At 35.9% G+C, this 13,122-nt stretch overlaps 1 protein-coding gene across 3 annotated transcripts in view; it reads right to left on the bottom strand.

Moving 5' to 3' along the window:
- The window catches only part of fliI (FLII actin remodeling protein), a 436,796-nt gene extending 425,195 nt beyond the window's left edge, over positions 1-11,601 (bottom strand). For 2 of the 3 annotated variants that reach the window (XM_090376949.1, XM_090376950.1), the window contains exon 1: positions 11,517-11,601. In XM_090376949.1, the coding sequence (XP_090233075.1) occupies positions 11,517-11,579 (63 nt within the window). In that variant the 5' untranslated portion in view covers positions 11,580-11,601. Of the gene's footprint in view, positions 1-162; positions 197-11,501 lie in introns of all 3 variants that reach the window. The other variant, XM_090376948.1, reaches the window with a different exon arrangement.
- Between the last annotated feature and the right edge of the window lie 1,521 nt (positions 11,602-13,122).

The following is a 13,122-nucleotide window of genomic DNA, read 5'->3' as shown; positions in this document are numbered from 1 at the left end:
GCAAAATATTCATTCAGTTTGTTAGCTAGCTGAGCAGGATCATCAACAGCTGACCCATCGATATCAAGTGGACCAATCTGATTCATCCCCTTCCTTCTAGAGTTTACATAAGTAAAGAACTCTTTGCTGTTTTTCTTTGCATCCCTTGCCAAAGATTTCTCGTAATCTGCCTTCGCCTGCCTAACCTCCTTTGAAACTTGGTTACAGATCAACTTGTATCTATCATAGGCTTCTGTATCACGTGTTAATTTGTATGTATCCCATGCATTTTTCTTCTCTGCCATATGTCTCATTAGTTCATCTGACATCCACTTAGGCCTAAACCTTGAACAATATTTCTTAGTTGGTATGTAAAGCCTAGTAGCTTCCAAGATAAGTTCTTTGAATGCTTCCCATTTCGAATTTGCTGTTGGTAACATCATCAGTTGTTCCCAATGTATAGAATTTAAATACTGTCTCAGTCCATCGTAGTCGCCTTTACGAAAGCAATAACCCTTCCCTTTACCCCTAATGGTAGTTACCTCTTTGAGTAAATCCCACTTCAGCACACTGTTATCACTGCCACCTAGTGGTTCATTTATCTGCAGATTCTTAATGCATGAAGAATCACTGCTGATAATCAAATCAAGAGTATTACTCCCTCTAGTTGCCTCCCGAACATGCTGATGTAGAAAACAATCATCCAATAAATCCACAAAAGCCTTGCTAGTGTGTGAGTGACCAGCCCCCAATTTCCAGTCAATATCTGGGAAATTAAAATCCCTCATTATAAGACTCTCTGATTTACTGGCCCACTCTATTTCCCCGTACAGTTTCTTATTATACTCATCAGAGTCATTAGGCCTACAGCACACTCCTACTCTCAATTTTGATCTCCCAATGCTTATGTCACACCAAACTGACTCAACACTGCACTGTCCAGCAATGTCGACTGGCGTCACTTCCTTGGATTTTATGTATTTCTTAACTAATAGCATAACCCCTCCTCCCTTCCTACCCTGTCTATCCTTTCTGTAGACATTGTACTCCCCAAATTCCAGTTCTGCATTTCTTATATCTGTGTGACACCACGTCTCTGAAATCCCCACAATATCTGCCTTTGATGTTTTGAGCAATACCTCAAATTCATCAAATTTATTTACTAAACTCCTAGCATTGGTGTACGCGCAAGTATACATGCACCTATTCTTTTTCTTAGCTACCCTAACACAACCTATGTGTTTATTTGTACCCCAATGATTCCCAGCAGTCTCTGAAATATCCTGCATCTTATTTTCCAGGCTGTGGCTCATTCCAATAGAAGCAGTGCAAGAATCACTTTCACCTCTGCCAGTGGCTACTGTTAATCTATTAGTCCTTGTATCCCCCCAATCCAGCAGTTTTCCGACCCACCTAACACTGCCTCGATAGCATCAGCAAACATTCTTGCACCCTTTCTATTTAAGTGTATCCCATCCCTGTAGAAGCAGTCTCTCCTGTTAACAAGTACAGACCAGGCTGAAAAAAATTCTACCCCTTGAGCCTTGCACAATCCTTCCAGGGCCGAATTGATCGACAGGGCTCTCATCATATACTCCCTCCTATCGTGTCTGGGCAGAATTGCAGACACTTTCAAATTCAACCCTAATTCACGGCTTTTCTTCAACAGTGACCTGTACTTGTTAAGTAATTCCGCCGGTCTCCTACTCTTAATATCATTATAGAGTAGTTCTATCTTTGCTAGATCCTACTTGGTTCCACCAAAGACAGTCATCACGTTCAATTAAGGAAATGAATTGCATGATAACACCATTTAGTGAAATCACAATTGGTAGGAAATATTTTTATAGTGTAATGCCTTGGAGTTTAGTTACACTCATTTTTAACTACAGAAAAATTAAATCATTACTTTAGATGTATAGCTTGGCCTGTAACAGAGGTCAACCACTGTCAATCTATTATACATAAATTGACATCTAAATTTACACACCATGGTGACCAGCTACATATTGAGTATCATGGTCAATAGACTTCAATCCTATGGTCATAAAAGATGCATTGTGCCCAAAAACCAGGAGATGTGAAGCACACGAGGGAACTGGTTTGCACAAAATTTCAGAAACACTATATTAACAAAAGATCTTTGCTCTTCAAAGAATTAACATTTTTTAATAATTTTTTACATTTCTTTACTATTTTTAATAATTTTCAACATTAACAAAGTTCTCTGCTCTTCAGGCATTAACATTTTTAATTATTTTTTTAATATTTTTAATAATTTTTAATATTTTTGTTTTTAATTTTTAATATTTTTGCTTTTAATAATTTTCAACATTAACAAAGCTCTTTGCTCTTCAGGGCAAAAGCCTTTTCCCTGAACAGCAAAGGTCTTTCTTTGCAAGTCAGGGCAAAAAAAAAAAAAAAAAGGATTTTATCAAATTATGTGTGAAAATCTTTTTCTGTAAGCAAGGTAAGTCCCCATATTATGTTTTAATGTAATCATGCATTTTATGATTTTAACTTTTAACTTTATTTCAAGTGAATTTGTATGGAACATGTGGAACTGTAAGAAATCTGACTCATATTTAAAGCTTAGATATTAAAACAAAAATGTCTCAGCAGCCTATAATTTTTCCTAACGAGAAATAAAGATTTACTGGTACATCAAGCCACTAAAGGTAGAAGTGTATCTTTTACAGACAAGCATACAGCATTTCTTAACTCAATTTTAGTGAAGACTGAACAGTTCAGAAAGAGTGAAAAAATAATTTTTTTTGAATCATTTTAAGTTTTAATTTTAATTTTATTTTGGAAGATATAATAAAGGTAGACATGGTCTGATGGCAATGCCAACAGTGCAGTTATCACTCATCCCTATGCTTTCTAAAGAAAAAATATTTGCTGTACATTTTAAAAATAATTTTGTAAAAAAAATTATTGAACACTGTCTTAGCAAGAGAAAAGGTGCTTTATTTCCTTAATTAATCTAAAGTTTTCTACCAGCTTCGACACCATCATGATGAATAACTTTTCACACTGAATGTACTGGTCATCAGTAAGTCATTTGTGAGTAAACTAATAAAAATGAATGACTCTAGTGAACTGATCAGTTTATGATTAATCTTTAGAATACGATTCACCTTCCATTGGGGAGGCATGGTGTGATGTTGTGACACAAAGGCTTAGCTCATCCCACATTATTTTGTTAGGCTGTTAATTATCAGACTTTAATCCACAGCAGGGGGGGGATAAACTCCAATTTTAATCTAGTGGCAGCAGAAGGAATAAACACACTGTAACTGAAATAGGTACCGTATACTGCAGGGATCAGAGCTTCCAATCACTGTGAGGAAAGCAACAAGTAGCAGCGGCTACAAGCCTATCAATCACTGCTCCTTGAAATGATCCATGGGATAGCATATCATATTCTAAAGTATAACCAATTTAGCAAATACTCTTTTTATATGAAGTCACAAAACAAGGAATCTCTTAAAAAACTATAAATATTTACATTCAATACTGAAAGCAGATTTTAATGAGATTGTTTTATACCAGGAACCAAACAACCAAATGTTCTATCAAAACTTCCAAGGATATGCAGCAAAGTTCAAATGCAAAGCATCCAGGCCAACACAAGGGGGGGGGGGGTCCCAAAACATCTGTTAAATGGCTACAACACACTCACAACAAAAGTGAGAGTAAGGGAAATGCATGCGGTAGAAGTTTAAAAGTGGTTTAGTCTACAGGGACTGTGGACTTTAAACCACTTCCTTCAACCTTCTGCTTAATGTATGAAAAAAAAAAAAAAAAATGTACAGGCATACCTCGGTTAACGTTACCTCTGATAACGAAGCTTCGATATAACGAAGTCCGCAATTTCAAGCCCCATTTAACATAAAAAAAATATTCCAGTTTAATCACCTGAAATCTAAACAAACTGAAGAAATTACGGAAACCTTTTGGGCTTCTCGTGGTTGGTTCGAGAAATTTAAAAAAACGGGCCAGGATTCATAGTGTAAAATTAACAGGAGAAGCTGCAAATAAGTTTCCAGAAAAACTAAAGGAAATAATTGAACGTGAAAATTTTCCACCAAATTTGGTGTTGTGTTGACGAAAGCGGTTTGTTCTGGAAACGGCTACCAACAAAAAGCTTCATTTCTATTGAAGAAAAATCAGCTGCTGGGTTCAAAGCAGCCAAAGACCGTTTAACGTTACTCTTTGGATCAAATGCCTCTGGCGATTATAAATTAAAATTGTTATTAGTTTACCATTCAGAAAATCCGAGGGCGTTAAAAGGTAACATAAAAATGAATTTACCTGTAATATGGAAAGCAAATAGAAAAGCGTGGGTTACCAAGGAGTTATTTACTGATTGGTTTGTTAACCACTTTTGTCCTGAAGTAAAACGGTATTGTCAAAAAAACAACTTTGAAGAAAAAGCTCTTTTGTTGTTAGACAATGCTCCGGGACATCCTACTGATCTTAACACGTTGGACACATGCATTCCTGTCAAAGTTGTGTTTCTTCCAGCAAACACAACTTCCCTGCTTCAACCATTGGATCAGGGAGTAATAGCATCATTTAAAGCTTATTATCTGCGTCGAACATTAAGCAATTTAACTGAACTAGAGGATTAAGAGGAAATGACAGTTAAAACTTTCTGGAAAAACTACACCATTAAAAACACAATTGAAAACATTGATAGTTCTTGGAAAGAAGTCACTAAGAAATGCTTACATGGAGTTTGGCACAAAATATGGCCAGAAGTTGTACTAGAAGAAGAAAATAACATCCAAGAAATTAGAAATGAAGTTATCCAGATGGCTCAATCAATAGGTTTCGAAAATGTCGATGAAGAGGATGTTAGAAATTTATTGAATGCAGAAGATGATGGTTTTTCAGTGGAAGATTTAGAAAACCTTGTTAGCAACGAAGACAAAGATAATGAAGACGAAGTTAAAGCAGTTCCTGCCGAAAAAGTGTTAACAACCAAAGATTTAAAAAGGTGCTTAAATGACATTAAAAACGTTTTAAATTTTTTTAGTGAAAATGATCCTGATTTAGGAAGAAGTTTTATTGTTAAGCGATCAGTGTTAAATGCAATAACTCCGTATAGGCAATTGTTAAATGAAAGAGAAAAAAAGCATAAACAATCAACTTTAGACTCATATTTTAAAATGTGATTTCACTTTGTATGTAAGTTGACTGTTTATTTAATAAAACTTTTCTTTGTTCGAAAAAAAAGCTTTTCATTTTCTTTACGTAGGAACGTATCCCTATTCTGGCCATAGTATTTTTACCTCTGAAAACGAAGTTTCGCTTAACGAAGTAATTTCGTGGAACGCATCCTATTCGTTATTCGAGGTATGCCTGTATTATTAACCACACCTGTGAATATGTCAGCATAGAGATCATTCCTAAAGTTTAAAATTATTAACAATTTTCTATGAACAATGATAAGCCAAGCATCATTTTTTTATCATTAGTTTTATCAGTTGAAAATGATATTACAAAAAAGGCTATGAAGATGACATTTTGTCATTTCTGTAAAAAGTCTGCAAATAAGAAAATTATGCAATCTTATAATTCATTGTAATTGAGTTACTGAATACCACAAAATAACACTGGTTTACAGTGTATCTGGGGTTTAAGTAAAAGTATGTGGCAGTTATTTATGCATGTTTACTGATTACTAAACCAAAGTCCGTTTGTTTCTATCACATGAAGATTTTTTACAATTCACTAACAAAATTTTTCCTAGGTATTATACGCAAATGTGTACATAACTATAGTTTCTGCAATGGTTTACAAGTTTTATATCTCTATATTCGTAATCAGTATCAAATATTTTCCGCAAATACAACAGATTTTGCATGTTTAACCTGTAACTACGCACACTGCAAGGTAGCCGACCTTGACCCAGGAAGGTAGATGGCCCCCCACCCCGCTCTTCCGGCCCATCTGTGATTCCCAGAATTTTATTTTCCAAGTGGAGTCTGGGAGACTCCTGTGTATTTATGGGTTAAACATGTCTGACAATGCACTCATTGTTTGTACAGTCCACTCAACCACAGAGCCTATATAAGTGGCACATCCCTTATGCGGTCACAGTACTCCTGTAAAAACTGCCGTGAGCTCTCATTGTGTGTGTTAGTTTTCTTTTAGTATGGCAACCAGAAAGTGTATAAACTGTCCTGACATATTTTGTTACATATGTGGTTGTTTTGTTCCTGTAAAGCTGAGGCAAAATATTACCGATTTTGTAAAAAAATCGTATTATACATACTTTGACATAAAACTAGGTGATCAGGATAAATCGTGGGCACTGCATAAAGTATGCCGAACATCTTAGTATGTCGAAGTTTAGTACATCATAAAGTATGTCGAACATCTTAGAAAATGGAGTCGAGGAAAAAAGTGTGCTTGCCATTTGCTGTTCCTATGGTGTGGCACGAGCCAGTAAGCCATGCCGAATGTTACTTTTGTGTATGTGACGTTAAAGGTTACAATTCAAAAAATAAAAAGGACATTAAATATCCAGATCTACCATCAGCCATAAGACCGGTTCCACATGGAACTGATCTGCCTGTAAAACCTCCACCAGAAACTTTGGAGTCCACATCTTCTTCCACCGAAGCAGAAGCTAAAGAGGTTAGTGAAGAGGAATGTTATCAACCAGAAAATATTTTAATGCCACAGCAATTCACTCAAGTCGAACTGAACGATTTATTAAGAGATTTAAGTCTTCCAAAGTATGCTGCTGAAATTCTGGGATCCAGACTTCAAGAGAAGAACTTACTTGCTCCAGCTACAGAAATCATGAAAGGGAGTTTATACAGTATTTTTCACAAGGTCCTCTCGTATATTGCAGTGATATCACTGGTTTAATAAGTGCCTTTAGGAGCTCCACCATATGTTCCTAGTGAATGGAGACTATTTATAGACTCTTCTAAGTTTAAAAGGTGTTCTCTTGTATAATGGAGATAAGTACACATCTGTGCCAGTTGCTCATTCAGTCTACTTAAAAGAAACTTATGACAATCTAAAGTTGCTTCTGGAGAAAATTAAATATCAAGATCACGAATGGCAACTATGTGGAGACTTAAAAGTGTTATGTATGTTGTTGGGGCAACAGGGTGGGTATACAAAAATGCCACGCTTTATTTGTGAATGGGATAGCAGAACTAAAGCACTGCATTGGACAAAGAAGCAATGGCCTTGGAGGCAAAATCTTACAACGGGGTAAAAGAATATTGTGCATGAAAGTTTGGTGAAGCCAGATAAAATACTTTTACCTCCACTGCATATCAAGTTAGGCATAATGAAGCAATTTGTTAAAGCACTGAATAAGGATGGCAACTTCTTTAAGTACCTTTGCAGTAAATTTCCCGGTTTATCTGATGCAAAACTTAATGAGGGTATCTTCGTTGATCCCCAAATTATAAAATTGGTTTTAGATGGTCAGTTTGAAACTACTATGACTGACGTTGAAAGGGAAGTCTGGATTTCTTTTAAAAGTGTAATGGAAAACTTTCTAGGAAATCATAAATCACAGGATTATGAGAAAATTGTTCAAAATATGCTCAAAGAGCTTCAAAATTTAGGTTGCAATATGAGCATCAAAATTCACTTTTTGCATGCCCATCTTGATTTTTCCCCTGAAAATCTGCACAGATGAGCGAAGAACAAGGAGAGATATTCCATCAGGACATAAGGGAAATTGAGCAGAGGTACCAGGGAAGGTGGAATACAAGCTACTGCTGGTGTTTAAAAAGAGAGAAAGCTGGCACTGTACATAAAATAAAAACGATTAAACATTCTTTTCAAACAAAGAGACAAAGGTCTGATTAATGAAAGTTTCAGAATTCTGATTAATACTTGTTAATTTTTACATATTTTTTGATATATGAAAATGTAATCCTATCAATTTGTCATTACTAAATACAATAAAGTTATATACTTTCGTAAAAAACAATACTTTTTTATTTCTTAAATTGTGATGTATCTGGATGTGATAGAAAAAAATCCAAGTCATATATGAAATCACAGCAACATATTTCGGCAATAGGACCTATTTAAATTCAAATCCCAGTGAACAAACTTAAATTTGTAAACTAGTGTAATGAATAAGTGCAATTTTTTTTAATTCTTAAAAAACTTTGCTGTTAAAAATTCTAGAATCTTAAGTGGTCATGTACACAATTTTGCAGTGGGTCTTCAACCCTAACTAGGGTATGGGATTCCAAATAATAACATTCCAATCCCTGAAAAATTAAATATATGAGTTTTGTGATACCTGGCATTGAAGGAGGAATCACATTTTTAAAGTTTACCAACCTCCCCTCCTGGCTGACAACATAATTTTAAACCCTTAATTCAAAATACCTGCCAACTTTGATACATAATTTCTTCTTTAAATTTCCTTTGTTTTCATTATTTCAGCTTAAGTGATAATTCTCATCCTGAAATAGGTAGAAGGGTCTATGTTACACATTTTACAAAACAATTGAAAAAGTTATTTACATGGTGACAGTAATCCAACTGGGCTGAGCAAACCATTCATTCCAAAACCAAGTTACTCCATCCGTTATAAAATTAAGCCAATAGTGCAATTAATGCTGATCACTGTGCTTTCTTAAAAAATTATTTGTTACACTTAAAAAGCACACATTTTATAAACAAATCTAGAAAAAAATTAGCATTGATCCTTGAGCTTTCTAAAAAAATATATATATTTTAAGAATATTTTGTTAAAATTTCATCCAAAAGCATTCCAGCTATTAAACGATTCCAAAATATTTACATCCAAGCACATGGTAAAACAAAATGCACAATATACCAAAACCAGTCATTTGACAGTATAAGTGTGCCACCGAATTTTTTAACTGGTAATATTATTGCATATACATTATTTAGTTTAGCAATATGATGCAAGGAAGCAAAGCTTACACAGCACCAGCCAAAAAAAAACTACTTCATTTGTCCATTCCTGCCAATAATTTTTCCAAATCTTCTTTAAATTTATTCAAACTACCAGCTTCTACAATATTAAGTAAAAGTTATTTCAGCACTTGATTACAGTGTATACCTATTATTATTATTTACAGATAAAGACCAATAGATCTGTACATAATAAAATTTACATAATTGCAAATGATGGGAGTGATGAGGTCCATAAATAGTACTAATATCTGCCTTACTAATACCTCCCCTTATATCTCTCACCTACTGCTTCAATAAAGTTGCATATCACCATTTCTTAAAACATTGATTAGCAGATTTTCATAACAATAAACTTAGTTTGGAAAACTAAAACTAATGGCAAATTGAACCATAACAGCATCCTGGTTGTTGAAGTTCTCCAATTCAAACAGAGATTGTAACAGTAAAGGTTCGATATACAGGATGTATCAAAAGTATGCGCAAAAAATTCTGGGATGTATTCTGGAGTTTAAAAAAAAAAGATAAAGTTACATACCCATGTGTACAATTCTGAACAATTACAGAGCTACGGCTGTCTAAATTTAAAATATACCTCTATGTGTCACCTTATTTTTATTTATTTTTTATTGTTTATTATCATTCAAAATTCCACAGCTATTTTCTAGTACAGGAGATACACACTTAATAAAAAAAATTATCCAGTTATTTTTCAAAACAGTATAACTTATAAAGATGAGTACACTACCTTCCTCACTGAAGTACCTTTCAAGAACATTTCCATTTATAACAGTGTAGGGGGAAATTTAAATTGCTCTGGAACTTCCATATAAACACAAACTATTTTAGTACCTTTTTTTTAAAATTTACCGGTACTTAAATGGCAGTAATAAGGGTGAGCTACTGCAACAAGAACTGAGAAAATTGGGTCAATGGGATGAAAAATGTCAGTTGAAGTTTAACATTGACAAATGCAAGGTACTGCATATGGGTATCAGTAATCCTAGATTAATGATTAAGATTTTTATTTTCCACTACCCTGAGTGAAAAATGAAAAAGACCTAGGGGTAATTGTGCAATCAGATATGAAATTCTCTGAGCAGTGCAGACATGCTGCCAGAACAGTTCATGGGGTTTTGTCAATGATTTACAGCAGGGGTGGCCAACGAGTCGATCGCGATCTACCAGTCAATTGCGGATTTAATTTCGGTCGATCACAACGAATTTTAAATATACAGTCATCCCTCGATTTGTGCACCTTGTGCAATGTAATTTTTGAGATGGTAGATCGCGGCACATTTTGAAGGAAAAAAGTAGATCACATCACAAATTAAGTAGGCCACTCTTGATATACAGAAACTTTGCTGGCAGAGATACAGAGGTGATTATCCCTTTATACAAAGCCATGGTTAGGCCACATCTTGAGTATTGTATACAGGTCTAGAAGCCTTACTTTAGGATGTAAATCTGATGGAATGGGTGCAGAGGACAACCAGATCGGTGAAGGGTACAAAGGTTGCTCTTACCTAGAAAGGCATCAGTTCTGCAAATTGTAGCTTCTGGAGACTAAGCACCTGCAGTGTAAACTGATTAAGGTATTTAAGGCCTTGAATGGATTGAGTAAGCTGAATGTAAATTACATTCTTCCTCTTGCTGAGACTATACACATGAGGAGGCATAAATTTAAGTTTAAGATGGATAGTTGCAAGACAGAGTTGTAAAAGTTTGCCTTTGGCCAGCAGATGGTTGAATATTGGAACCGACTTCCATCTGTTGTGTGGAAGTGGATGGTGTAAATAAATTCAAGGAAGAACTAGACAAATCCTTGGAAGGTACAGATGGGAGAAGAGTGTAGTTTCTATTTTTTTATTTTTTTCCTTATGCTAAATAAGCTTGTTTTCTTGCATAATTTGCCACTTATACCATTGCCAAAAAGTTATAGAAAAGAGAAACTGGAGGAGAAAAGGCAGGCTTGCTAGGGTCTATGAGGCCTCAACAATCTTCAGGGAATCTACTAAGAAGTATGTGTGGTCAGCTGCAAGGTCTCACAATTAAAATGAATTAAAATTGTTCAAAATACAAAAATTTCTTCCAAGGTGTAACTCCTTTTTTTTTTTTTTTTTTTTCTGATTGCAGAAAGTGAAGGATATATCTGCTCAAACATACATTGGATGTTCAGTTGGATAATCCATAGGGGTTATTTTTTAAAGAATTTTGTCACTTCGAAACAACGGCACACTATTTTTATGGATGGGTGGAGGTAAATATTACAAAAAAAGTTCCCGTCTGAAGTCAGTAGCGAAATTCTGTGCCCTCCCTATAAAATTCAACATAAAGTACCCCTGAGCTCTTCAGCAACCATGCCAAACCAACTGTGAAGACCTACAAGTATCTCTGCCCCCCCCCCTCCGGCATAGCAATTTCACCAGAGTTTAGAAAGGAACTGAAAAGAAGTGCCGACAGTTGTATAGTAAGGAATTGAAAGAAGTGTTGACTAACATTTTTTTTTTTTTGTTATTTCTTTTCCTTTTGTTCATTTTGTAATCCTGCATAAAACAACTATCTGCCCGCAGTGTTATGACAGTTATTATGTTTACCTGAAAATCATTTCTCGTAAGATCTATTCCCCGTACAAACGGTAATACTCCAGTGGCTGCCATTTTTCGTGGTTGTCAATGTGGCCACAGAGTACACACAATTCTGCCCTCTTGGGTTGAATAGTTTTCACTTTTCTTTTTTTTTTTTTTTTTTTTGTTTTAACAACGCAATGTCATAAAATAATCGAATTGTAATCGAAATTAAAAAACATTTTTAGCTTCGCGAAATCCTTGATTAAAAAAAATTCTTGCAACGAACCCGTTTTTTTAATAATATGCTGTCAACACTATTAGAGGATAAGAGCTCATGCAAACGATGTTTATTCATGATCTGGTTATACTCCGGCACGACCACATAATGAGTCAGAGAAGTTATTACTATTATTAGCCATATGGTGCAAGGAAGCCTGAGGCTTTTGCTGCACCAGCCAAAAAAAAATTCTGAGTTACTCTGAGAGAGAGAGAGAGAGAGTCAGAAGTAGCCAGGAATCACCAAGAAAGTGAAGAATGATGGTATCCAGCTCAGGACCCTCGGTGTGGGAAGTCCATACTCACCAGATGTGAGCCATGGGGTTATTATTATATCCGGGAATCGTTCCAGCCACTTGGTATGTAGTCTCGCCCTGTAGGTTATCCTATCAGTCTCCAGCTTCGTTATTTAGTAGTATGCTTGCATGATGTACATATTCATTTCGATTCTCCATTTAATGCGTTGGCGTTTTCTACCGTTCTGGGTAGTCACTAGCAGAGTTGCGCAGGAAGCACTTCCAGTTGGTGGGACTGGATGGTCTTGGTCTTCTCTTGTGGTAGCTATACGGGGGGACAGAGCCACTCGCTCCACTGTCTTCCTCGGGAGATAGTCTCTGATTTTTCGAACCGATCCCTCTGCTAAGGCCTGAACGCGAGTGACTTTATCCTGCGCCACACTCGATGCCGTATGATTAATATTTCTCTGCGACATCATCCATCTATTGAGGGGGACCTGTTTAGCTTCGGCTTATGTCCAGTGGTAGTTCTCTCAAGTGACGCCAGATGACGCCACAATGTGCCTTTGCCGCCACTCCGACCTTTGGGTAGGTAGGTCCCTTGGAGCAACTTTCACGAAGTTTTATTTATTTTATTAATTTTTATTACTATTAATTTATTTATTATTATTATTCTAATGTATTACTATTATTATTATACCGGTCTCTCAGCGTGATGGAGCCACGTTCGCTTCCGCTAAGGCGGTACTCGAACCCTGGTCCATCAGGCTGGCAGTCCAGTGTCGTAACCACTTGGCCATCGGTATTGCTACGAAGTATATAGGATGGTGGTTGTTGTTTTGTTGTTATGTCTGGTGTTACTGTTGGTCGAGGACCTCTCTGACTGTCCTACAGGTGTTCAGGATTATGATTTTCTGGAGTTCCTTGTAGGTATTCGCTAGGAGACCTGTTGCTGCGAGGCTGTTATGTAGGGTCTTTAGAATCATATCTGTGGATGACGAGATGATCGGGATGGTCGTTACTTCTTGTCTCTTTAATCTCCTGTCTTAGGTTCGCGTACTTCCTAACTTTTTCCCAATGGGTTTTCTGCAGGTTGCCAGTGTTGGGTACCGCTATGTGAA

Source organism: Mastigoproctus giganteus, chromosome 7 (assembly GCF_048544385.1).
Source record: "Mastigoproctus giganteus isolate SK-2022 chromosome 7, ASM4854438v1, whole genome shotgun sequence".
Classification (NCBI taxonomy): Eukaryota; Metazoa; Arthropoda; class Arachnida; order Uropygi; family Thelyphonidae; genus Mastigoproctus; species Mastigoproctus giganteus.
This window is presented reverse-complemented; position numbering and strand designations above follow the sequence as displayed.